At 56.8% G+C, this 26,200-nt stretch overlaps 2 protein-coding genes and 1 non-coding gene across 3 annotated transcripts; 1 reads left to right on the top strand and 2 right to left on the bottom strand.

Moving 5' to 3' along the window:
* Positions 1–257: 257 nt before the first annotated feature.
* Positions 258–10,701, bottom strand: ARHGAP30 (Rho GTPase activating protein 30). The gene is given in 13 exon segments (XM_049777617.1): positions 258–1,459; positions 1,631–2,020; positions 2,103–2,359; positions 3,947–4,324; positions 4,525–4,605; positions 4,680–4,783; positions 4,856–5,012; positions 5,752–5,879; positions 6,041–6,148; positions 6,217–6,299; positions 7,975–8,119; positions 9,383–9,485; positions 10,605–10,701. Coding segments are annotated over 13 exon segments (3,138 nt in total). The 3' UTR covers positions 258–352.
* Positions 2,994–3,100, top strand: LOC126015088 (U6 spliceosomal RNA). The gene has a single exon (XR_007497987.1). It is a non-coding gene; the product is annotated as a U6 spliceosomal RNA (small nuclear RNA).
* Positions 10,702–11,985: 1,284 nt separating the features above from the next.
* NECTIN4 (nectin cell adhesion molecule 4) lies at positions 11,986–24,933 on the bottom strand. The gene is made up of 10 exons (XM_049777053.1): positions 24,698–24,933; positions 22,404–22,422; positions 18,144–18,500; positions 16,415–16,705; positions 15,633–15,753; positions 14,294–14,442; positions 14,060–14,216; positions 12,869–12,944; positions 12,543–12,617; positions 11,986–12,377 (listed from the first exon to the last, which is right to left on the bottom strand). Exons 1-10 carry the CDS (start codon positions 24,755–24,757, stop codon positions 12,153–12,155), a joined length of 1,530 nt encoding a protein of 509 aa, XP_049633010.1. The 5' UTR covers positions 24,758–24,933; the 3' UTR covers positions 11,986–12,152.
* Positions 24,934–26,200: the final 1,267 nt, after the last annotated feature.

Raw genomic sequence — 26,200 nt, 5'->3', positions numbered from 1 at the left:
TACCCCAACCTGCTGGGGATGGTCCAGCCCCCAGCCTTGAGAGGCCTTTCCCTGGGGTTGGGGAAAGCATCACAAGTATCACAAGTCTTAGCCATCTTGTGGAAGGGTCCTCAGAGGAGGGCACTGGACTGATGTGGGGAGGAAGGGGGTTCTTCCTGGCCACACCACACCTTGCTCTCTGTGGGAGGGACCACAGAGAGAAGTTCTTGGCTCTCTTCTGCGCCTTGCAAACCCTAATATCGTCAACTCTGCTTCCACCTCACCTTCCAATGGGCCAAGTGTTCGGGCCAAAGTATGGAGAACAAAAGCTCTGGTTGGGGAAGCCATCTGCTGTCCCCTCCCCTGTGATTCATCACAGCCCCACCCCACCCCCAGCCTGGGCCTGAGTCTCGAAGGCGTAGGACCTGCGCTGAGGCAGCAAGAGGGGCTCGGGCACCTGGGGCTCTTGAGGGGGCAGACTAAGGCGGCTTCGAGGTTCAGCCCCTTCTTCAGGGTGCCCCAGGCCACTCATGGACTGGGGCCCTTGTGCAGGAACCTGACCAAAGGGGCCACCCCTGCGGGAGAGGCTGCAGTCCTGAGTTCCCTGCGCCTTGGTCCTCTGGCGGTCCCTGGCCAGAGCCACAGCGGCGTCAAAGGAAAGGCTCCCACCATTCTTCCAGGAGGTTCGGGCGCCCCGTGGACCCCATGTCTTCTCACCCTGGGTTCCGTCCAGCCGGCCCGGCCTAGGGCACGGGCTGGCTGGCGCCACATGGATCTTGCTGCACAAGGCACTGGGAACCTTGGCAAACTGGGGCTTGGGGGGCACCACAGGCACTGACCGCACGTGCTGGACCTGCAGCAGGCTAGAGGCCAGGCGCATGCCTACACCAGCGCCCAGGCTCAGACGGCAGCCCCCAGGCTCATCATTCCATTGCAGGCCCAGGGCAGGGCCCTCAGAGGTATCAGCCCACAAACCTGTGGGGAGGGTGTCCTGTTCTAAAAGGTTCTCTCTGGTTCCTGTGTCTCCCTGCACCTCGCCATCCCCGCTCTCTCTTTTCTCCCTATCTCCCCTGACCCCATCATCCTCCCCATCTTCAGCATCATCCTCGCCCTCTCCATAGTCACTGTGCCCACCATCCCTTTGTTCTCTCCCTTCTTGGTCCCCAGCATCCAGCTGTGCCATGGACTCATCTCTGCCCTCTGCAGCCCCCAGAGCCTGCTCAAGCCCTCCAGGCTCCTGATGCTCCTGGCTCTCCTCTGGGTGCTTCCTGTTCTCAGGATGCTCCTCAGTCTCTTCTGGGTGTGCCTTGCTCTTCTCTGGATGCTCCCCACTCTCCTCTGGGTCCTCTTCTCTCTCTTTTGGGTGTTCTTTACTCTCCTTGGAGTGCTCCCTAATCACCTCTGGATGCTCCTCACTTTCTAGGTGCTCCCAACTCTTCTCTGAGTGCTCCTTATTCTCCTCTAGAGCCTCCCTACTCTCCTCTGAGTTCTCCCCATTCTGTTGGTGCTCCCCACTAGCCTCTGGGTGCTCCCTGCTCTTGTCCTGGTGCTCCCCTCTCTCCTCAAGGTGTTCCCCTGTTGCCCCTGCCTCCCAATGCTGCCCCCCATCCTCACCCTTATCTCCTCCCAGTTCCCTTTCTGTGCCCTGCACTTGCTGGCAAATCTCAGTCTCTGGACTTCCCAGGCTCTCCTCTTTGTTCTCCATCCTCTCTTCCACCTCCTCCCTGTGGCACCCCTGGTCTGGGTGGTCCCACACCTCCTGCCAGGACTGTTCTGCTTCCATCAACCCATGAGCTGAATCCCTGCCATCCTCTACCGCCCCTTCCTCAAGGTTCCTGTGGCCCTCCCATCCGAGATGGTCTCCAGGCTGAAGCAGGGGGCTGATGTCATCATTGGCGCTCAGGAAAACGTCCTCCCCACTTTCTTCCATCCCAGCTGGGACACCCTCAGGGAGTGGGGAGCAGCAGCTGGGGGCAAGGACAAAGTGTGCCTCATCCAGGGAGAGGTCATCCAGGGGTGGCTCCACAGAGAACTCCTCTACCTGGGGGCCAGAGGTGACTCAGAACTGGCTGCGCCCCACAGTCCCTCATAGTGCTCACCCACCCTTCCCTGCCTCTCCATACCTGCCTCCCGGCCACCAGGAGCTCGTCCAGGTAGCCCAGCCCGGGGTCATCCTCTGCAGCTGTGGGTACCCCAAGCTCCATCTCCCCATCATCAGCCCCCAGATCCGAGCTGCTGGAGTCCTCCAGGAAGGAAAAGGTATCCTGCAGGGCCCTGGAAAGGGAGTCCTCAGGGGCGGGTGGGACAGGATGATGCTCCCCAGACACACCTGTGGAAGTCAGGAAGCCGCATCAGGGTGGGTAGCCCCCTAGTCTGCTGGCTGCCTCGTGCTTATTTTACTGCACACCCCCATAGACAAAGGAGCCAGCTGGGAGTCCCTCCAGCCCAGGAGGAAACTCAGCTTGTACAGAATGAGAAGGCCCCACAGTAGCCCCCCATCCACAGAGCATTCTGGGAGCTGCCCCCACTCCTTGCCAACTCCTCTGGGGATGAAGCAGCAAAGACCTGACTTCTCAACAGCTTCTCTTGTTTGGTTGCCCCTCAGCAGACTTTGACAGTAAGACTCAGGGAAGTAGCCCGACAGAGCGAGGGCGAGGGCACAGTGCCACTTTGCCCAGGGCACACCCAGGTTCGATGCGCAAGCACAGAACTAGGGTGAACACTGAACACAGCCAGGTGTGACCTCAAATCTCTACTTTTGAGAGTTGGAGCCACATCCGGCTGTGCTCAGAGGTTACTCCTGGCTCTACACTTAGAAATTAATCCTGGGCCCGGAGAGATAGCACAGTGGTGTTTGCCTTGCAAGCAGCTGATCCAGGACCTAAGGTGGTTGGTTCAAATCCCGGTGTCCCATATGGTCCCCCGTGCCTGCCAGGAGCTATTTCTGAGCAGACAGCCAGGAGTAACCCCTGAGCACCACCGGGTGTGGCCAAAAAAAAAAAATTAATCCTGGAGTGCTCGCTTTGGCAGCACATATACTAAAATTGGAACAATACAGAGAAGATTAGCATGGCCCCTGTGCAAGGATGACATGCAAATTCGTGAAGTGTTCCATATTTAAAAAAGAAAAAGAAAAAGGAAATTAATCCTGGAAGTCCTCAGGGGACTCTAGAGGATGCCAGGGATTGAAGTTTGTTCAGCCACATGCAAGGCAAGTGCCCTTCCCACTGTGTTATCGCTCTAGCCCAGAAAAATCTTTTTTTTTTTTTTTTTGCTTTTTTGGGTCTCACCCGGCAGTGCTCAGGAGTTACTCCTGACTCCATGCTCAGAAGTCACTCCTGGCAAGCACAGGGGACCATATGGGACGCCGGGATTCGAACCGATGACCTTTTGCATGAGAGGCAAACGCCTTACCTCCATGCTATCTCTCCGGCCCCAGAAAAATCTTTTTTAAAATAAAAAAGAAAGGGGCCGGAGACATAGCATGGAGGTAAAGCGTTTGCCTTGCATACAGAAGGATGGTAGTTCAAATCCCGGCATCCCATGTGGTTCCCCGAGCCTGCCAGGGGTGATTTCTTTTTTTTTTTTTTTTTTTTTTTTTTAGTTTTTGGGCCACACCCGGTGGTGCTCAAGGGTTACTCCTGGCTGTCTGCTCAGAAATAGCTCCTGGCAGGCACGGGGGACCATATGGGACACTGGGATTCCAACCAACCACCTTGGGTCCTGGATCGGCTGCTTGCAAGGCAAACACCGTTGTGCTATCTCTCCCGGCCCCAGGGGTAATTTCTGAGCACAGAACCAGGAGTAATCCCTGAGCGCCATCCATCGGGTGTGGCCCAAAAATAAGAACAAAACAAACAAACAAAAAAAGAAACATGCAGAAAGCACCTGAAGCCACACTAGGCTGTAGCCTCAACTGCCCATGCTCTGATCCAGTTCAGGATGCCTTGGAGGTACCCTCTCAAACACTGTTCAGGGGGCTCACCTGGGGAGCTGAGGTCAACAGCAAGGTTTGTCCGGGTCTGCAAAGCCGGACACTCTAGGCCTCGTGTCAGGCGAGTCAGGGAAATGTTGGAGATGATGTTGGGGGAGGCACTGAGGATAGATGTGATGTGGGAGGGGACGTTGACATTGTAGGGGACCGAGATGTGGAAGCCTGTGGGACGTTCTGCTCGGCCGCCCCCCACACGTGATGCCGACCGCCCGGCCTGTGGGGTCCCTGGCTCTGAGGTGCTGCCTGCAGGGCCCTCGTACTCTGCATCCTGCCCACCCTCTGCTGCATCCAGAGGGTCACTCTCTGTGGTTGGGGTAGGCGGCTCATTTGACACCTCCAGGCCCTCGGAATCTGTAGGGGAGAAATGGGGAGAGTCATCCCACCTCCAAAGGTTCTGGAGGGTTCTTGTGAGCTTGGGGATAACACCCAGGTTTACAAGCCCTCTGTAACTCTGGGCCAAGGTCACCTCTCCTTCCCCACTGTGGACAACCATGGGTGTGTGCTAAAACTCAGGCTCAGAGCCCTGGGCCAGACCATCTGGACCCACTCACCCTCAGTGGCTCCCATGGCTCCTGCGCTCAGTGAGTCCATGCTCTTGGCTGGTCGCAATGTCCCCTTGTCTGGCTTGTCCTCTGAGGGAAAAGGTGTGCGTAGGGCCAGCAGTCCCCCGGCACAGCACAGTTGCCCCTCTAGCCCTCACACTCACCCCTGTCCTCAGCACCCCGTGGGAGTTTCCTTTTGGTCTCATGGCCAGAGCGGCCCAGGTTAAAGATGGACCTCCACTTCCGGACTTTCAGGGACCCCTTCCTCCTGAAGGGGAAGACAGGGTCACAGGGGTGTCCAGAACAGAATTGGGGTGGGAGGGCGTGCCAACGGCCTCACTTGTGCTCGGCGATCTCGATGATGGTATGGTAGGGCCGTATCTGGGGGGGCCCATCGCCCACCTGGAGGCTGCTAGGCAGATGGTAGGACAAAGACCGGGCCACATGATCTTCCAGGGGCTCAGCAAGGGCACGCCGCCTGATCTCAGCCTCAGCACCTGGGGCACAGAAGGGTCAGGTTGCAGGGTGCAGAGACCGCAGGCACCGTGGACCGAGGATGCCCCCAACTCAGCAAGAGTCAAGGCAGTGTTGAGAGATTCCTGCTGCACCCCGACACACCCAGAAAAGGGTTGGGGCTAGCTCTGCATTCAGGGATCACACTTGGAGTGTGGGGGGTTTTATCGGATGCCAGGAATTGAACTCAGGTTGACCAAAGCAAACGCCCTCCCCGCTGTGCTACCACTTCTGCCCCTGCATTTTTTTTTTTTTTTTTGGTTTTTGGGTACACCTGGCAGCACTCAGGGGTTACTCCTGGCTCTATGCTCAGACATCGCTCCTGGCAGGCTCAGGGGACCATATGGGATGCCGGGATTCGAACCAATAACTTCTGCATGAAAGGCAAACGCTTTACCTCCATGCTATCTCTCCAGCCCCTGCATTTCTTTTTTGTTTGTTTTTGGACCACACCTAATGGTGCTCAGGGATTACTCCTGGCACTTCACTCAGAAATCATTCCTGACGGGGTCAGGAGACCATATAGGATGCTAGCGATGGAATTTAGGGTGGCCGCCTGCCAGGCAAGCACCCTACCCACTGTGCTATCGCTCTGGCCACATGTGCCCATTTTCTACAGCGTCTCTTGATGAATACAAGCAAATTATTAGCAGTCGCCCCTCAGCCTCCCCTCTGCCTGCTCCAGAACCCCCCAGACAGGGACAGGCATGGCGGGAAACTGACCAGGAAGGCTGGAGTCCCCAAAGAGCTGGTCCACATGCGTGAGGATGAACTCAACCACGATGGATTGCACACGCACCTCCATGAAGGCCGCCGTCCCATTGAACCCTGATGCCTCTATGTCCTTGGATCTGTGGGGATGTCTGTCATCCATCTGCCAATACCCACCACATCTCCTCCTCCATGCAGCCCTCTCGGATGCCCTCCTTGAACTACCCTACTCAGCCCTGAATCTTTCCCCTGCCCGTCATCCCAGGGCACCCGTAGGACAAGTGGGTGCACACAAGCCCACCTCAGCAAGTTGGGGGCCCACACAATGGCCAGGTTGCGGGCGTGCATGTTGGTCTGGGCGCTGTGGGATGCCATGTGCACCAAGTGCCGCATGAGAAACTCCAGGGTCCTGTGTGGAGGCAAGATCAGTAACGGCACCCCAGAGCCCCAGGTAAGGGAGCAGGAGTCCCCACAGACCTGTGGTTCGGTCTCGGCAGCTCCTGTAGCACCTCCAGGATCTTGACCAGACGCTCATTCTCCAGCTGCACAGCCACTGCCTCCTGGATGGGGACCAGGGTTCCAGAGCACTGAGCTGTGAGTTCTAGTAATTGGCTGTGCCCTCCCCATGTCAAGCCATCCCAACACCCCAAGACCTTCAGCTGTGCATAAACAGAGCGGGAGGCTGGGCAGGAGTGGTTGTGGTGAGGGGCCCAGTGTGCCAGTACCCTGGGGGGCTATTCAAGAGATTGTTGGGGTCACACCCATGATAGAACAAAGCTCACTCAGCCTTCAAGCACTTTCTATTCCCCCAGTCCAGGCTCCTTAGCCAAAGGCCATGGCCCATGCACCCAGAGCTCAAAGAGAGGAAAGTGCTCTTCTGGAAGGTTCTTTCTCTTTAATGTATTGACCCAGGTGTAACAGCAAATAGGTGACACAGATTCTTCCAAGTAGACATGGTAAAGAGATGCTCCACAGGCTGCCCTGAGTCTGGCCTCTGCAGCCCATAGTGTGGAACAACGGTGTCAGCATCAAGGGAGGGGTTGCCTCAAACCCTCAGGGTCACACAACTAGGCTAAGCATCACTGAGTGTAAACCTCCAAAACTGTTGGGGCAGAGACCCTAAAGACCAGTTTTTGTTGTTGTTGTTGTTGTTATTTGTTTGTTTTTGGGTCACATCCAGCAGCGCTCAGGGGTTACTCCTGGCTCTACGCTCAGAAATTGCTCCCGGCGGGCCCGGAGAGATAGCACAGTGCCTTGCAAGCAGCCGATTCAGGACCAAAGGTGGTTGGTTCGAATCCCGGTGTCCCATATGGTCCCCTGTGCCTGCCAGGAGCTATTTCTGAGCAGACAGCTGGGAGTAACCCCTGAGCACTGCCGGGTGTGGCCCAAAAACCAAAAAAAAAAAAAAAAAACAGAAATTGCTCCCGGCAGGCTCGGGGGACCATATGGGATGCTGGGATTTGAACCACCGTCCTCTGCATACAAGGCAAACTCCTTACCTCCATGCTATCTCTCTGGCCCCCTAAAGACCAGTTTTACATGTTTTGTTGTTGTTTCCATTTATTTATTTGAGCCACACCTGGCAAAGCTCAGGTGTTACTCCTAGCTCTGCACTTTGGAATCACTCCTGGCAGTAGTGCTCAGGGGAGCCATATGGGATACCAGGAATTGAACCCGGGCTGGTCACATGCAAGGCAAGTGCTTTCACTGATGTGCTATTGCTCTGGTTCCCAGAACTGTTTTATTTTCTTTGGTTTGGCTTTAGGGCCACACTTGTCTGCACCCCGGAGTTACTCCTGGCTCTGTTTTCAGGAATCACTTCTGGCAGGCTCAGGGGACCATATGGGATGCCAAGATCAGAAATGAATCCGGGGGGGCCGGGCAGTGGCGCTAGAGGTAAGGTGCCTGCCTTGCCTGCGCTAGCCTTGGACGGACCGTGGTTCTATCCCCCGGCGTCCCATGTGGTCCCCCAAGCCAGGAGCCACTTCTGAGCGCATAGCCAGGAGTAACCCCTGAGAGTCACTGGGTGTGGCCCAAAAACCAAAAAAAGAAAAAAAGAAAAGAAATGAATCCGAGTTGTCTGTGTGCAAAGAAAAGGCCCTCCCAGATGTGCTATCGCTCTAGCTTCTTGAACCATTTTATTTTTTAAAGGTCCCCACTGCTCAGAATCACTGGGACTATGTCAGGAATCCTGCCTGATGGCATAGCCAGCAGCACCCAGTCGCCCCAACTCACAGCGAACTTGTCATAAAGCCTGTAAGTGAGCAGGGGGTCTGGCAGCTCCCGGAAGTAGGCTTTGCATAGTGAAGACACGCAGTGGATGTCCTGCAGGTACAGCTCCCGGTGTAGCTCTGGTTGCCGCTCGGTTTCAAACTCCTGCCTGGGGGCGCAGCATGGTCAGAACAGGATTGGGGACAGGGCATATGGAGGATCTGGGCAACGGTAGGTAGTGAGGCTACACCCTTAGGAGACATGTCAATGTGGAAGGTCTGTGAGGACCTAGCTCTGTGATTCTTTTTTTTTTTTTTTTTTGGTTTTTGGGTACACCCGGCAGCGCTCAGGGCTTACTCCTGGCACTACACTCAGAAATCGCCCCTGGCAGGCTCGGGGGACCATATGGGATGCTGGGATTCTAACCACCTTCCTTCTGTGTGCAAGGCAAAGCCCTACCTCCATGCTATCTCTCAGGCCCCAGCTCTGTGACTCTTGCCAGTGAAAGTCAGTGCTCAGTTCCAGTCATGTTTTCCACCCCCGGAACAGACAACTGTGAGGTCTGGGAAATTCAGGCTTTGCATATGGGGGCATCCCAGACAAGCAAAGTTATCCGCCTCCAGCAATCATGTGATTCAATGGTTGGTCCAGGTTCCAACTCTGAGAGGCAGAAACGCCATCCTGCAAGGGCTCTGTCAAGTCTCCTGATGGCTGGGAAAAGCAGTGAATGTTCTGGAATGAGGGGTGAGGCTAGACCACCTCCTGCTGTCCATAGCTATACCTCTGCCAGGGGGGCATGTCATGGTCCATGCGATCTGCATTTTTTGTTTGTTTTGAGGACATAGTTGGTGATGCTCAGAGCTCACTCCTGGCTCTGGCTTGGGCATTGTCCTGGTGGGATTTGGGGGGCCCTATAGGATGCCGAGGATCTAACTCAGGTCTGCTTCATGCAAGGCAAATGCCCTCCTCTCTGTCCTATGTCTCAGCTGCCCTAGGACTGGGATTTTACTCCTGGCTCTGCTCTCAAGAATTACTTCTGGGTGATGCTTGAGGGACATTATGGTATGCTGTGGATCAAACCTGGCTTGGCCACATGCAAGGTAAATGCCCTCCCCACCGTGCTACTGCTCTAGTCCCAATCTGTACTTTTGTTGTTGTTGTTGTTGTTGTTCTTTTGGGCCACACCCCGTGATACTCAGGAAACAACTTCTGGCTATGCACTCAGAAATTGCTCCTGGCTTGGGGGAGCATATAGGATGCGGGGATTGAACCGAGGTCCATCCTAGGTCAGCTGCATGCAAGGCAAACACCTTACAGCTGTGCCACCGCTCCAGCCCCAATCTGCACATTTTTGAGATACATAGAGTGTACTATGAATACTGGCCTCCCTGTCCCGGGGGACACTCCTCTCCCTCCCCACTGCCCAACTCACCGGAGCTTTTGGATGTTGGAGGACACCCCTGAAAGGCGGTAGATGCCATCCACCACCCCATGTTCCTCCACGAACTTCGCACAGCTCTGCAGCACCTGGGGTACTGAGCACAGCAGAGAGAGGTGTTGAGCTTTGGGGGAGACCCAGCTCACCCCAAAAACCTCACAGACTGCCCATTCCAGCCTGCCACCTCTGTGTGATGTCTACCCTCACGGTTTGCAGACCTGACGGAAGCCCTTTGCCCCATTTCCTCCCTCTTGCATCTGACTATTCGCTACTTCTCTGGGTTCTGCTGAGGGTTAGGTCTGGGCAGAAGAGCCTAAAAAGTGCATTTCTATCTAGTTTCACATGACACACCAGGGTTGAGGATCTTCAGGTATGCAGCAAAAGGACATTTGTTCTCTCCTTTAGGAAGAGAAGCAGGCTGTGTCCTGGGAGTTCTGGTGTTCCTCAATTAATGTGCCAGAAAGTGGGACTCCAGGGGGTCAGTGGGGAAAAGGCGGGCTGAAGAGGAAAAAGAGGAAGAAGGTCTCTGGGGACACAGGGGCAGACCCTAGAGTAGGAAATGAGCAAAGGAGCAAGCACCTCCCTCCTCCACTGCAGGAGAACAAAGAGGAAACACAGATTGGGGGGGGGGGGGATTGTCCTGAAAGGGACTCCCATCTCAGTGCCGAAAAGCACCAAGACTAGCATCCAGTCCATCCAGAGCAGGTTCCAGGTGACTCCAGATAGGGGGTTGTCTGCACTGGTCACTCAGGGGGAGAAGGGGCTAGCACACAGTCACACCACACCCCTAGGAACAGTTCAAACTTCAGGATCCCCTTGGTGGCCCCCAATCTCCATACTGAACCTTTTCTTCCTTTGCATGGAATGGGAATGCATAAAGTCACAGAACCTGGGGCGGAGGTCCCTCAGTTCCCCCTAATTCCTGCTCTCCACTCATTATCCGCAAACTCTGGGGTCCTTCAGCTGCTTCACTCACACCCCTTCCTCACTCAAAGCCTCACTCAAAGCCCCATCGCTGAGTTTCACAAGAGGACCCCACCCCACACGGTCTTCTCAGAGCTACGCTTCCTAGCTTCCTGCTTTCAACAGCCTGGGCAGACCCTAGCATGGGGGAGCTTCTGCCCTGGCTGTTGCTTAGGCCCACACTCTGGACTCCCCACACCGTCCTGGCCCGGAACCTCTCAGCATCCTGCCCCCCTGCCCAGGACCCTCTTACCTTCCAAGCCCGAGAACTGGAGGTGCTCCTGGAGGTCGCACCCGAACACCCTCTCTTTGGAGGCCCCCTTCTTCTTTCCTTTTTGCCGTGACTTCATGGCCAGAGCCCTTCGTCCCCCAAAAGCTGTGCCCCACAGTCCCCCCTGGGAACCCAGGCCGGCCCCAGGGGGCAGGACTGTGACCTGGGGCTGGAGGTAGATGGGGCCACAGGGGCCCAGGCCCCACGGAAGTAACAATGGGTGGAGGAGGAAGTGCCAGGACACCCCAGAGGCTGTCTCGTGGCTGGGCCTGTGCGCCCTGCTCACCCGCCCGCCCGGCCCCGGGGTGCAGGAAACCCTGCAGCGCCTCCAACCCGCTTCCTGTCACAGCATCTTAGCAACCACAGGCGCATCAGAGCCAGAGTGGGGCGGCGGCCAGCAGGTGCTTATGTCGAGATTTAGGACCCCACATAGCCCTCATGAGGGGCAGTGAGTATCTGTGGAGTGCCCACTGCTTTTGACTAGCTTGGCAAAGCCCCTCAAGACCTCCTCTATTTGGGCTCAGGATAGGGGCTGCTGAGGGATCCCCCCCCCCAAATTTAGAAGGCAGATACACAGTTTTTCTCTGTTTATTGGAAAACAGAATATTTATGTACAAATATGCACATATTTACATGAATGTACACAGGTCACCCCTTACCCTGGCCACAGGGTAAGAAGACCTGTCTCTCAGAGTCCAGCAACACCTCCTGCAGGTTTCATACATAGCATGCAGGGATGAGGGGGTCCCCGGAGAGGCGAAGGGGTTTCTCCAGCCAGCCCAGATGGAACCCAGAACTCACCACCTTTGGGACATCCCTTTGCGATCTTCAATCGCCTCTTTCCCCCTACTCCAGTCCTGAACAGAAACCTTGTCACACACACACACACACACACACACACACACACACACACACACACACACACACACACACACACAAAGAGCAGGCTAGACTGGAAGCCCCCCTAGGCGAGTCTGAGCAGCTCGGGGCCACTTCCTTTGCTGGCTGCCTCTGTTGGGGTGGGGGCAGGCCCCCTGACATGGAAAAGAGTTTTTCAAATTTGGTCCAGGATGGAGGAAGATCTGGGGTACAATTGGAGTCTAGCACTAGTAGGTGGTTGAGTCACAGGAAATCTGCCAAGCAGCAATGACCATGGCCATCAGAGGGCAGCCATGAGCCAACTGCCTGGCTGGCATTGGCACTGTTCCCAGTCCACCTGGCCAGCTATGCCCAGCTATGCCTGCACACCCGGATCCAGCCTGCGGCCTGGCCTCTGTGTCCTTAATACTGCTCTGGGCTCTGAGGAAATACCTGTTAACCAGGCCAGCAGCTGCACCCAACACACACACACACACACACACACACACACACACACACATACACACACACATACATGTCCAGGAGGGCCTCTGTGGCCAGGGGAACCCGCCCGTGGTCCAACTCGGGCTGGAAGTAAAGGGAGAAACAGTGTCCTGGGGAAACGGGGTACAGAGAGCCCAAGAGCAGCAGGTGACAGGGTGAGGGACTCCGTCAGACCAGGTGCCCACGGCCATTGATGTAGATGCCATTGCCTGTGGGCTTAGCTCTCAGTGTCCCATTCTCCTGCACGAAGTGGCTCATGGCCTGCTTGATGCCTTCATCCTGCTCGTCCTCGTCCTCTGGTCGTACCACACTGGGAGCCAGCAGCTCCGTTTGTGTCTCGATCTCCCTCACGGTGGTCAGCGTGGAATAGCTCCGGCCCTCAGGCTCCTCACTCTGGGGGCCGGGCAGGGGGTAGGAGGGTAGAGGTCAGTAGCGGATAGGAGCCAGGGACAAAGGGCCGGGGATAGGCAACTGCAGGGAGCAGGCTGGGGGTGTTGGGCAGAGCCGAGGTTCTGGGCTGGGCAGGACACGGGGGGACACGAAGGGGCCGGACCTCACCATCACAGAACAGCTACTGTTGTCCTTGAGACTATCGGGGTGGCCCTCTGCTCTCAGCCCTACACTCTCCTCCGGCTGCAAGCCCGGACATGGGGAGCAGTTAGGACACATGCCCACCCCCACCGACTCCCCTCCCGGTTACCCTCCAGCTCTGCTCTCCGGCCCCCTCCTCCAGGGTGGAGACAATATCCCCAGCCCAGCAGCAGCAGCAGCAGCTCCAGAGTAGCCCAGGGAATTGTAGGGTGGGGAGGGGGGTTCCCTGCAGCTCCAGCCTCCCAGCAGTGCCGCCCCAGCAGCACCACATCCAGGGGGCTCCCCTGTCCCACCTGGCTCCTGGGGTCTGAGTGGTGGGAATGCAGCCTCCGAATGGAATTCTCCCGGGTCAGCGTCAGTTCCTCCTCACTGAAAGGCAGCAGAGTCAGAAGCAGAGACCTCACTTTCTGGACATTCCCAGCCTGAGGTATGCACTAGGAGGCGTGTGGGTCATAACAGGGGCCATGTGCACATGGTGAAAAGGTGTGCACACATATGTCTGTGTGTACTGTGTACAGGACAGCCATGTGAGGGTCTTGTGTGTGGTGTGCTCCTATATTCTAGCATGTGTATTTGTATGATGTCACACGATGTTCACAAGCGCATATGTTCTTAGGTGCAGGTATGTTTGGGTAAGACACATATGTATTTGAGGGTCATGAGTCCATGTGTTTATATGTGCGTGTATGTTTGCATGTCGGCATGTGTATTCACATGATGTTCATGCATTCAAGTGTGCATGTATGCAAAGGATTGTTTGTGTGAGGCACTTGTATGTGAGGTCATCAGTGTATGTGTTTGCACATGCAGGCATGTTTACATGCTAACATGTATGTGCATCTGTCTTTACATTTCACATTAATGCATTTTGTGTGATACACACATGTGGGGGCATAGTATGTGTGTTTGTGTCCAGGCATGTTTGCATGTGGATATATGTGGGAGACTCATGAGTATGTTTATGTGCAAGGGTCATGAATATGTGTGTTTACATGTGCACACAGTTTATATTGTGTGTCTATATGTACACTTGCAGACATTCATTACAATATATGGGTGGGTACAGGTACATGGATGTGCACCAGGCAAATATGCATTGCTATGTGGGTATATATGTGTAATGTGGGTGAGCCTGTATACATACATATTCAGATATGTGCGCTCAGGTATGTTCACACATGTATTAGCACACAGGGGTGAGATGTGCACTTATACACATGTATCACACATGGGCATCTAGTGTTCACATGTGCGTACACACATGTGTGTACGCACATGTGTGCCTGGGATACACCTGTCTTTTAGTAGTGGGTGCAAACACTACATGTGAGTATCTATATCTAAAATGTGTGCTGTGTGCCCCTGCACACATGTGTCATGGGATTGCATGTGCACTGAGTGTGTGCCTGCTCTCCCCCTCCTGGCCCTGCCACCTCTGTAGAGATGCCACCCACCCACTCCTGGGCAACTCCCGTTGAACTCACAACTTCTGGGTCATCTGCTGGGCTTTTCGGCGGTGGTAGCGCGACATGAGGACCACCACAAGCACCAGGAGGCAGAGCAAGAGAGCGGCGATGATGCCCACCACCACCACTGATGCCGACACCAGGTCCACTTGCTTCCCGGGCTCATCCTGAGGCTCTGCGGACATAGCACAGTCCAACACTCGATGGCCACGCCCACCCAAGGCTCCACACCCTCCCCGGCTCCCCACTTACCTGCCACCTCCACCAACACCTGGGCATCCCTGGAGGAGACTCTGTTGCTGACATGACAGACATAGGTGCCACTGTGTTCTGTGGTCAGCGCTGGGAAGGTCAGGGTGGCTCCTTCGGCCTGCACGCCTCTGGGCAGGGGCGCATCCAGCCTGGGGACAGGGAGGCCGCTGGGTGCCCGCCGCTGAGCCAGGTTGAGGCGCCCACATGCCCCAACAGCTCCCCCATGATGTCAGCCAGTGCTTCCGGCTGTTCCCACAGTGCCGCGCCCTCCCCAGCAGGTCCAGGCAGGGCCCTGTTCCAAGATGACCGGGGCACCCACGGGCCCAGGCAGTCCTCAAGGCTCTAAGCATGACCTACACACTGCTCAGGGCAGTCAGCTGGACACTCCTGGACACCCCTTCCTGGGACTCTGTTTTGGGCAATTGAAAAGGAGCGGGCAGGGGAGGGCAGGGGAGAGGCGGAGAGGGCAGAGGAGAGCAGGGGAAGTACCTGCATGAATGTACCCTGGCCCTACACACATACACACATAAACATGCATGCACACATGCATGTCCCTGGCTCCCTGAATCTATATACAGGCATCCTTGACTCTCCCTCCAGGCAGTTCAGACTCATGATGAGCCCAGTCAGGAAGAACAGTCAGATTCTATGGGGTGTCACAGGCCACCTAGCCCCCTCTCCATGAATGGCAAGGCATGGCCCTGGGGGGCAGTGAAAGCAGCTTCAACCCCAACACAAGAGCTAAATAGGGATGCCAGGTTAACTCAGGGGCCCAGGTATTGTGCACATTGGGGATGGCCCCAAACCGGTAAAATGACAAGTGAAAGGGGTTAGTAGGTTGCCCAGGAACTAGAGCATGTGCCTGATATCACAAGGCTTCAGGGCTCTGTCCCCAGCACCACCAAGTGTGGTCCTACAGGGTCCCTGAACCTCTGGGTTCAAGCTGTCGTCTGGGAGTGGCACTTCTCAAAAAAATATCAGAGGGAAATCCAGACCCTCTCAGGTTTCTTCCTCCCACTGTGCTGTTACAAATGTATGGATAGATTGACTTCACTAATAGCATGAGGGGGTTGTTATTTTTTGTTTTTGTTTTTTGTGTCACACCCATGGTGCTCAGAAGTTACTTTTGGCTCCGCACTCAGGAATCACTCCAGGGGGTTGGAATTCTATGGGATGCCAGGGATGGAAGCCAAGTCAGCTATGTTCAAGGCAAACACCCTTCCTGCTATGCTCGGACTCCAGCCGATCTGTTCTTGGGGAGGACTGCGAGATCAAGACTCACTGCCCAGTGCTCAGGCTGGAGGCAGATCCCTCCACACCCTCTGGGGTGGTGCCTCACCGGCTCCAGTTGTAGGTGGGTGGTGGCTGCCCTTCACTCAGGCATTTGAGGGAAGCTCCTTCTTGTCCCAACTGCCACAGCTTCGGGTCTTCCAGGCCCCGCACCGACACTTCAGCCAGGACTGGGGGGTTGCAGAAGAGAAAGTAAGTGGGGGGGGGGTGAAGCCCTGGGGATGCTCACAGGCTCTCCCCCAGAAGCATTCAATACACTGAGCCCCAGATTCCAAGGGGGCTGGTGGCCACACCCATAGCCTGGGAGCCTGGAGCAGTGACTGCTTCAGGCTTTCCAGGAATCAAGCCTGGGGCTTGGTCAAGGCCAGGACATCCCAAGACTAGCTCCTTTTTGGTGATGAGCTTGTGTCCTGCCTGAACCAGTCAGGAGGGCAGAGAAAGGAGAAACCTAGAAGTCTGGAGGTTGCTGCCCACTGCCTCCACCCATAATCTCTAAACTCCTATTGCAGCTATAGAGCCCTCTGGGGGAGTGGGATGCCCCTTTTGTGGACAGGGATGCAGGCTAAATGAACCCAGGGCACACCTGCTGGTACTGCAGACCCAGGGGTGTCCCTACCATCCTGGTTCTGACCCAAAACAGTTTGCCCTAGAAGAAGGCTCCGGGGGCAAGGATAGATATGAGGTTCTGAGCTGGCTCCAAGTCTCTGCCATCTGCATCTCTCTCCTAGACACATGTCAGGGTTCTGGCTGCTAACTGATGGAGCTCAGGATCTCTGGGGAAGGCCCCCACCTCCTCCCTCCCTCACCAGGCCTTTCTTCCCCTCCACTCACAGGCCACATGGAGGATGTGAGTGATTCTCTGGTCTTGCAGCAGCCCTGGGTGGGATACCACGCAAGTAAGCGGCTGTTGGTTCATACTGCGGCTCGGCACCAGTCGGAATTCGGAGGTGACAGCAGCTGAACGTGAGTGCTTAAAGGAGCGGTTGGATTGTGAGCCCCGGACTGCCGTGTCCCAGCTCACACTGGGTTCCGGGCTGCCTTCGGCGGTGCATGAAGCTGCCAGTGTCAGGCCCTGGCCCTCTTCCAGCGCTGGCCCCGGGTTCAGGGAGGGCAGAGGGGGCACTGCAGAGGGAGGAAGGGAGAGGGCTATGCTCAGGGGATAGTCCTTATCCTCCTCGTGTCCTGCATCCCCCTGGAAGGGAGGAGGATGTGAGGGAGGTCACAGCCAAGTATGCAGCTGACTTCATAGTTTGGATTGGGGGGAGGGGTTGGTCCACATCCAGCAGCACTCAAGGGTTACTTCTGTCTCAGAGCTTAGAAATCACTACTGGGGGGGCCGGGCGGTGGCGCTGGAGGTAAGGTGCCTGCCTTGCCTGCGCTAGCCTAGGACGGACCGCGGTTCGATCCCCCGGCGTCCCATATGGTCCCCCAAGAAGCCAGGAGCAACTTCTGAGCGCATAGCCAGGAGTAACCCCTGAGCATCACAGGGTGTGGCCCAAAAACCAAAAAAAAAAAAAAAAAAAAAAAGAAAAAAAAGAAATCACTACTGGGGCCGGGCGGTGGCACTAAAGGTAAGGTTCCTGCCTTGCCTGTGCTAGCCTTGGAAGGACCGCGAATCGATCCCCCGGTGTCCCATATGGTCCCCCAAGCCAGGAGGGACTTCTGAGCGCATAGCCAGGAGTAACCCCTGAGCGTCACTGGGTGTGGCCCAAAAAAAAAAAAAAATCACTCCTGGCAGGCTCAGGGGAGCATATAGGATGCTGGGAATTAAACCTAGGTTGGCCTTGTGCAAGGCAAATGCCCTACCTGCTGTGCCATTGCTCCAGCCCCCATAGTTTGGATTCTTTAACCCTGAGCCTGGGTCATTTTCAAATCAACTTAATGAAGCCATTTAAAGCTGCCCAAATGACATCACAGGATCAGCAGCATGTAACCCTGACTAGGCATCTAGCACCCAGCTAGCTCCTTACCCACACAGGCTTGTTTCCGACCAACCATTAATGTTGCACCAAGACTTGAATTTCCCTGAGGTTCCAGGAAAACCAGAAGGGAAAAAGGGGGGCTTTTGTTTAGGATGAATTTTTGTGGGGCCACACCTAGTGGCACTCAGGAATTACTCCTGGCAGCCTCAGGAACCCTATGGGATGCCAGGAATAGAACCTGGGTCAGCAATGTGCAAGGCTAATGCCCTCCCAGCTGTGCCATCATCAATCCAGCCCAGTTTGGGATTATTTTATTTTTCTTAAGATTCCTGTGGGGGCCACACCCAGTGGCTGCCAGGAACTCGCTGACCTGGTCTCCGTGCCGGATCTCAGGCCTGACCTATACAGGTACATGCAGCAGCACCTGCAGTGTACCACAGCCCTTCGGAGCGCCCCTGAATTTAACTTGAGGGCACAGAACGGGGAATCTGAACTTGGCCACCACCTAATGGGCGCGGTCCGGAGGCGCTGGCTCCTTGGTTCACGGGAAGGCTGAGCCACGGTCAGGCAGAAGAGGCGTCGGGCGGGGAGCCCCGAGCAGGTCCCTCACGGAGCGCTTGCTAGTGTGTTGCACGTACCCAACACTCGCAGCCTCAGACGTGCCTGGAAGGAGCCGGCGGGGAAGGTGCTGACGCGACACTCATATTCGCCCTCGTCCGCCTGCACCGCGTTCCGCAGCAGCACGGCGCCGTCCAGGGGGCTTCGCGGGTCCTCCGGCTGCTCCACGCGGCCCTCGTAGGCGGCGCCCACGTGCAGCCCGTACTCCGAGTGCAGCAGCGCCAGCTCGCGCGCGCCCTCGTCCGCGTCCAGCCGCGCCCAGGCCACCTGAGCCACGCGCTCCTCGGGGTCCCCTCGGTAGAAGCAGGGCAGCCGGGCATCCTGACCCAGCACGGCTACCACGTCCGCTGTCTCCAGCTCGCCCGCGGGGCAGCGGCCTGCAGGGTCGAGGCGGGGTGGGGAGCAGTGTTGGAGCCGGGCAGAGAGAGAGGAGCGCACTAGCCAAGTCTCAGGCCCGTGACCTCATCACACCCACAAAACAGTCCCGGAGGTGGGAGGGATGGGACCTGTTTAGCAGATGAGGAGGCTGCGACCCGAGTGCTGGCCTGGCGATCCCACCACCACCAGGCGGGCAGAGTGAGGGATCAATGGAGAGGGAGCATTCCGGGAGGGTCCACCCGAAGGGATGTGCCTTTCTGCCTGGAGGTGAAGTGCCTGACACATACAGTGACTTCCAGCCGGGGACAGACTCTCCAAGAAGGCCCCATGTGACCCAGTGGCGCCAAGTGTGGGAAGGGTCTACCCCGGAGGTCCTGGGGAACATTCTTCTCATGGCTGGGACATGAGCACCCCAGATTCCCAGAGAAGAGGAATTCCATGTGGGAGGGAAGGCGGGAGCCGGGGCTCAGAGGCAGGAATGAGCAAGTCACCAAACTCACAGAGGCCCCAGGTCGGGGAGGGGGGCAGGGGAAGGAAAGCATGGAGATTGGCAGGGAAGGATTCCCTCAGGGACGACCAGCAAGGAGTATTTAGGGAGCACGCCAGGCACAGCACTCTTGGGAGAAGCATCGGGGTATTACTCAGGAGGGAAGAAGTAGAAGTATTTGGAAAGAGCACTTTTGGAGGAGCAGCTGGGAGCATTTTGGGGCCACTCTGGGGAGGAGCAGTGGAAACATTTGGGAGGAGCAAACTAGGAGCAGCACTTGAAGAGAGAAGAGCACTTCATTAGGAGCCATAGGGGTGCATTCTTGGGAGCAGTTCCTGATTCAGCGGTGAGAAGGCAGCCATCCAGATCATTGGGGGAAACCTCATCTCTGAGCTGGAGGGACTGCAGATGGAGGATCTGGGAGGGCCAGCCCTATGGCAGAAGGTGGAGAGGACATGGGTGCGACATGGAGCCAAAGAGGGAAGATACAGCCTTGGAATAAATCCCGCCAATATGGGTGCCTGCACAGGGGTCCGAGCAGGTGAAGAGGAAGAGGAAGGAGCAAGTAGGTGGGGGTGGCCCCGCAGGGCACTGTGGAGTAGAGGGGGGGGCAGGAGGCACCCCATATAGGCAGACTCAGGGCAGAGACAACAAAGGCTAAGGGGCAGCAGAGACTCAAAGCCCATTGGCCAGTTCCAGGAGAGGCAGCGGCTGGGGCATGTGACAGGAGAGGCCCAGGGCAGGTTTAGTTTCCTCTCTGCTGGCCCCACTACTCCCTGCCTGCAGCTCACAGAGGGCGTGGAGACCCCACTGGGCAGTGCCAACACTGAGCTACAGTGCTGTGGTGAGCCCTAGATCTGGGCAGGGAGGGGTGGTAGGGCGGGCACTTAGAGGAAGCAGCCGGGGGTCCCAGGCCTGCGGGCAGGTGGAGAGGGAAGTACCCAGAAGCAGGCAGGGCCACCCAGGACAGGCCCAACTGGCAACACCAGATACCAGGGCTCTGACCTGCCCTCCTGTGGGTCCCTCCCTGCCCAGCCCTGTGCTCCTGTGCTCGAGTCCAGCTCCCTGGAGCACCAGGAACCCAATTGTGACCCCTCCCTGGGGGCCCCCATCATGCACCATCCTCCCAGTCCTGTGGTGACCACAAGGCCCCCAGGTGGCAAGAAAGCTCAAGTGTCAGAGCAGAAGAGTGAGCAAAAGAGCGAGAGAGTGAGTGAGAGACAGACAGGCTCTGCCTCAGAGTTTCATGGTCTCCATCCTCACCCTTGCCCACTCCAGGGAGCGCGTGCACACACACACACCCTCAGACTGACAGTCACACACTCAGACAGACAGTCACACACACAGACACACTGACTCTGGCTGACTCATGTAGTCACAGACAGATATGGTCACACAGACTCAGATTGACACAGTCATACACATAGTCACACACAGGCATAGATAGACATATACAGATGTACAGAAACAGACATACATAGAGATGCACACAGACACGGTCACACAGACACACACAGAGATGCACACAGACATACACACAGATGTACAGGCATAGTCACACACAGATGCACACAGATACACAAAGAGTGCACATAGACACAATCTCACACACACAGAATCATACAAATACAGTCAGAATCGCACAGAGACTAGGAGCACACAGACATCCCTGTACAGTCTCACACTTATGTACACGTGGGGTCACAAAAACTCAAACCAGAGCTGCAGGGCTTCAAAGCCCAGGTCAGGCAGGTCCTTCGGGGTGTCAGCTTGGTGATGTCAGCAGCACTGAGCTCACCTTGCAGACCCTCTTTGAGCTGAGACTGGGCTAGCCCTGCCATTCCATGGGGGTGTGACCAGCCTCAGGATGCTGGACCCGGAGAAGCAAGCAGAGCGGGTGATTCAGCCCTGCAGCCACCAGCCTCCCCCTTGTGCAAGGGGAGAACAGGCCCAACTGGCCCGACGGGCTCCGATCAGGCCTTGGCCTCCCCCATGGGCCTCTGGGCCCTGCCCTCCTGTACCCCGCCCTCCAGACACCCCACCCGGCGAGGCAGGCTTAGGGTACAGAAGGGAAACTGAGCCTGGCAGGCACTTCCTCCTTCAGTGTTACTTGCTAGTCCTTCCAGGGGTCCACAGCGTCCCCATGGATTGGGGGAGTATCTACACTGGGTCTGAAGAGAGACCACAGGGGACAAGCCCAACACAGAGTATAAGATACTATGTTTGGGGGGCTGGAGAGATAGCATGGAGGTAAGGCGTTTGCCTTTCATGCAGGAGGTCATCGGTTCGAATCCTGGCGTCCCATATGGTCCCCCGTGCCTGCCAGGAGCAATTTCTGAGCCTGGAGCCAGGAATAACCCCTGAGCACTGCCGGGTGTGATCCAAAAACCACACACACACACACACACACACACACACACACACACACACACACACACACAAAAGATACTATGTTTGGGTGAGCTTGCGAAGGATGCTGGGGGTGGTGTGTGGGATCTGTGTCAAAGCATGTATCAACATATGAAAACATATGTGAGCTCTGTGATCTGTGTGTGAAGTCTATGTGTGTGATTCATGTATGTGAGGTCTGTATAGATGCATGAGAACATATATGTTGAACTATGTGATGCATGTATTAGATCTATGTGAGATCCATGTATGTCATATCTGTATTCCTGTGTGATCCACATGTGAAATCCATGTGTGATTTGCATGCAGGATATGTGTGAATGTGTGAGACACATATCTGTCTGTGATCAGTGTGAATACATACATCTCAGATCTACACATGATGCATGGATGAGCTCAGGACATGAACATGTGAGATCCATGTATGAGAACATGTGAGATCCATGTGTGAGAACATGTGAGGTCCATATGTGAGAACATGTGAGATCCTGTGGTCTCCATGTGTATGAAAATGGGAGATCTCTTTAGTCTCTGTATGTGAATGTGGGAGATCTCTGATCTTTGTGTGTCTCAAACTTTACTCCCTGAGCCTGGCCCGCTCCAGCCTAGTCTCTGGCTATGAGAATGTCTGGCCTCCACCCTACCTCCTTCCTCCCATCCATCTTTCTTTCCTTCCTTTGTTCTTTCTTTTCTTTCCTTCCTTCCTTCTTCCCTTTGCTCCTCCCTCCATCCTTTTTGTCCCATTCCTCTCCCCTTCCTTTTCTTTCTTCCTCCTTTCCCTCCTTCTTACCTTCCCTTTTCCTTTCATCCTTACTTTCCTTCTTCCCTCCCTCTTCCCTTCTTCCTCCCTCCCTTCATTCCCTGAGTCCCTCTGTCTCTGGGGCCCTGGTTCTTGGTGCTTTTGGGATGTAGGCAGTTGTCCTCCATTCACTAAGGACATGGACTCTGTCCTGAGGTGGCTGGAACCTCTACTCAGAGCTCATGAGTGAACAAAAGCTCCCCCTACCCTCAAAGCTCCCCAGCACCTGTGCCCCCACCATGAGGCCTCTCCCTGGAAATCTCAGGGCCTTTGCCAGAAAAACCAGCTCTCAGAGGCAGGGTGGGGGTGTCTGGGGAGGGCTGCAGGAGGGATTCCTGCCTGGGGCTGGGGGAGGGTTTTCATCTGGGTCCCATTTATTAATGTTTCCCTCCTGGGGACAGTGGAGATGTGTGGGGGCATAGGAGGATGAGCCTGCCAGCCCAGGACTGGGGGATAGATGACATCAGCACCCACCCCTTGGCCCCCCTCTCTGTGTCCTGGGTACATGGCAGGACTGCAAACCTTGAGATCCTCCCTCACTTTCCTCCACTGTCCTAAGCCCCCCAGCTTAGTTGAAGCTTCCCTGCCCGGGCAGGGTGCCCACCAGCAGATTAGAGTTTGGGGGTGGGTGGGAACAATGGGGGTGGCCTGGATCAGACAGGGTTCCCAGCACAGGTAAGTCCCCTAAACCCCCCGGAGCCGGAGCCCAGTCTGAGCCCTCTGAGTCATCGCTCTGTGGGTGGGAGACCCCAAACTCCACTTCTCCCAACAGCCCCCCCCATCTTATCCTCCCCCCCCCCCCAGCTACAGCCTCAACTCTTTCTCCCAAGAGGGAGGAGCACAACCCTGGGAAAAGTGAGCAAGAAAGAGCAAGGGAAAGGGAGTCAGGTGCTAAGTGTCCCTGAGCAAACCCCCTTGCCCCCTCCTGCTGCCAATCCACCAGCCCCCACCCCACACCATAGTTGCCCTCCTCTTGGCCTTGGAGACCCCTGGAACTGAAGTGGGAGTTAGAGGCTACACCAAGGACCCTCCTTTCCCACTGGGAACCCCACAATCCAGTTCCCAAGGTTGGGACTGAGGTCATCATCACAGGCTCCCCTGGTTCACCCTGGCTCCCTGCCCTTCCAGGTTCCGCTGGGTTGGGCCAGTTCAGATCCCTTGCACAGGGGGCAAAGCAAAGGGGGCAGCATGGGTGTGGCCCTGGTCCCCGCCAGTGGTGATGGAGGATGAGGGTCTTAGGCTGGGCAGGGTTGGGAGAGGAAGGGAGGGGACCTCACCAGGAAACTCATCCCATTAGGAGGTAGACAAAGGCCGGGTGTGAGGCACCTCTGCGGGTGGGGCAGGGCCTGGGGCGTTCCTGAGCCAGAACTGGGGGTGCTGTTTGCAGCAGCAAAAGAAGTCTCTCTGGGGTCACCATCCCCACCCTATCCACACCAGCACCAACAGGGTCTGATGCCTTAAAAGACTCAGGGTTCACTCAGCCCCAGGGACCCCAGCCAGGCCTGCCCTGGGGACCCCAGGCAGTCCAGCCCTTGCCCAGAGATCCCCACTCAGTCCTGCCCACAGTGCTAAGATCCTTTCTCAGACAAGTTCCCACACTGGGAACTGCAGGTCCTTTCCACTGGGACACCCCCACAGGGAGAAGAAACAAAGGGGCCGGGGAGGTTGTCTCAAGCCTCTGAGCCCCCACTCATGGTGTGGGCAGAGCAGAAGGGGGCCCTGGAGACCCATTTGCCTTCAGGACCAGGCTGTTCCCCAACCAACCACACCCCCATCCATCAGGTCCGGGGTTATCCTGCATGGCCTTGGCCTCACTCAGGACAGCCATGGCCATTGGCTGCTACAGCTTCCAGAAGCACCTCAGCAGGCAAGATGCTCCCAGTACCCTGCTAGTTGCCCTGACTCAGTTTCTCCAAAAACCAGTCAGCTCCTCGGTGGGAATTGGGGACAGTTCTTCCTTACCCCACCCTGGGGGGGGCTGTCTCCCAGAAAAGCTCGTGCACCCCCCTACACACCCCCACTCTGGAGACCAGACCTCCTTCTCTTACACCTGGCATACACAGAAGACAGAGCAAGGCAAGGGGCCGTATGAGCAAGTAGGGGGACAAGATGAACAAAGGGGGCCACACCTTCAGAAGGCAGGACACCCATACTCTGCCCGGTTGCCAGCCACCCCTGCAGACAGGGGGCGCTGCAGCCTTGGGGGTCCCTGGACACAGGGCCCTGAGGCGAGACACAGCCTAGCACTTGCAAATACCCCTTCTCTGGTACTCAGTGCCTTATATCTCAGCACAGCCGAACATGGGGGTGTCCCAGGGTCGCCCCACTCTCCCGTCTACCTGGCCTAGGCCCCAAAGAGAGGCAGCTGAGGGATGGGACGACTGAGGGAAGGACACCCAGTTCCCCCACAGCACCCACCATGGCCACTGCTACAGTTAGGGAAACACCAGGAAGGGGTGTGATGTGGTGGCTCGGACCCCGGTCTTACCTGCTAACAGTGCCAGCAGCAGCAGCACGGGAGCTTCAGTCCCCCACATCTCGGCTCCCAGGGGCCGGGCCATGGGGCAGGCAGTGCTGACCAGGGTTGCCGGAGTCCAGGCGTCTCCCTGGGAGCCGGAGCAGCGGCAGGGGCGGCCACGGCCCGCAGGCAGGAGGTTCCAGGGCACTCAGGCCTCTTCCTGCTGCCTCCCAGAGGTCCGGCCGGGGGCCCTCACCCCACTCTGCTCTCCCGCTGTTGCTGCCCCCCAGAAGCTGAGCTTGGGAGCTGTGCGCTCCCCCAGAGCTGCTTCCCACGCTGTGGCCAACACGGACGGCAGAAACCTGGGAACCTGCTCGGCAGGTCAGAACAGGTGCGTCGTCCCGGGGGCTGGGCCTGGCATGGAGGAGACGCTCAGCCACCGCCCCCATGGCGGGCGGCCGGCGGCCAGGCGGGCAGGCAGGGCAGGGCCAAACCCCAGCACTCCAGGCCTCCCGGGGGTGGGAGGAAGGGACCCAGCCTGGGTGTGGCCCCCTCAGAGCCCCCGTCCCCCACGTGAAGGCCAGAACCAGAGGCTACAGCTAGCCGAGCTTCCAGCGCAGAGAGGGGATAGGCAGGGCAGTAGCTGCCCCTAATGACCCCAACAAGACCCTGGACAGTCTCCTCCACCCATCATGGGGGAATGCATGGGTCCCCTTGGACCCATTGGTCAAAGTCCGGGGAAGAGGCCATGTGTCCACGCTTTTGGGCCAGCCTTGACTACAGTCCCTCAGTCCCCGAGCTCTCCCCACCCAGGAAAGGGGACACCCTGCAGAGTTCCTGAGGGCTGGGGGACAGCGGGTATGAGCAGAGTTTGGAAATCAGTGGGTACACCCCACAGAAAGAATTATCTGGTGGGGGGACAGAGCAGGCGACATGGCACGAGGGGGGACGAGACAGAGGAATGGTCAGAGGGCCTCTTACCCAGTGAACTCAATCTTGCACCTCTGTGCTGACCTCAGAGGTTGCCATTTTGGAGGCCCCGGCCCCCACACCATCACCCCAGGCACCCCACCCGCCTCCCTCATTACAGCCTGTTCCCTCATTTGTGAGAACTTATCTCCAGAGCTAAATTGTCACTTTTGGGGAGAGCCCGGCCAGCTGCCAGGGCCCCAAGGACACATTCTATGTGGGCCCTGTGTCCTGAGTAGGGCTGGGGCTGACTCTCATCTTCAAAAGGAGGTTCAACCTCCTCAGTCTGATCTGCCTGCACCACACAGGGTCCCTGGCACTTTCCCAGGGAGGTACCATTTGGGCCCTGGCGGGACACAGGGTGAAAAGTGAAAAGACAAGGAGCCTGGCTGGACAGGGACCTCCTTCCCAGTGCCCAACCCTCACTCACTTCCCAACTCAGGACCCAGCTGCAGGCTCAGTTCTGTGGGGTCCGTTCCACCCAGCCCCTGACGCCCTCCTGTGGTTGCTCCCCCTCCGGGGTATCTTCAGCCCCCTCAGACCTCTGTCCCCACCTGTGCCGGGGGTGTGGGCCCCA

The sequence above is a fragment of the Suncus etruscus genome, chromosome 7, assembly GCF_024139225.1.
Source record: "Suncus etruscus isolate mSunEtr1 chromosome 7, mSunEtr1.pri.cur, whole genome shotgun sequence".
Lineage (NCBI taxonomy): Eukaryota > Metazoa > Chordata > Mammalia > Eulipotyphla > Soricidae > Suncus > Suncus etruscus.
This window is presented reverse-complemented; position numbering and strand designations above follow the sequence as displayed.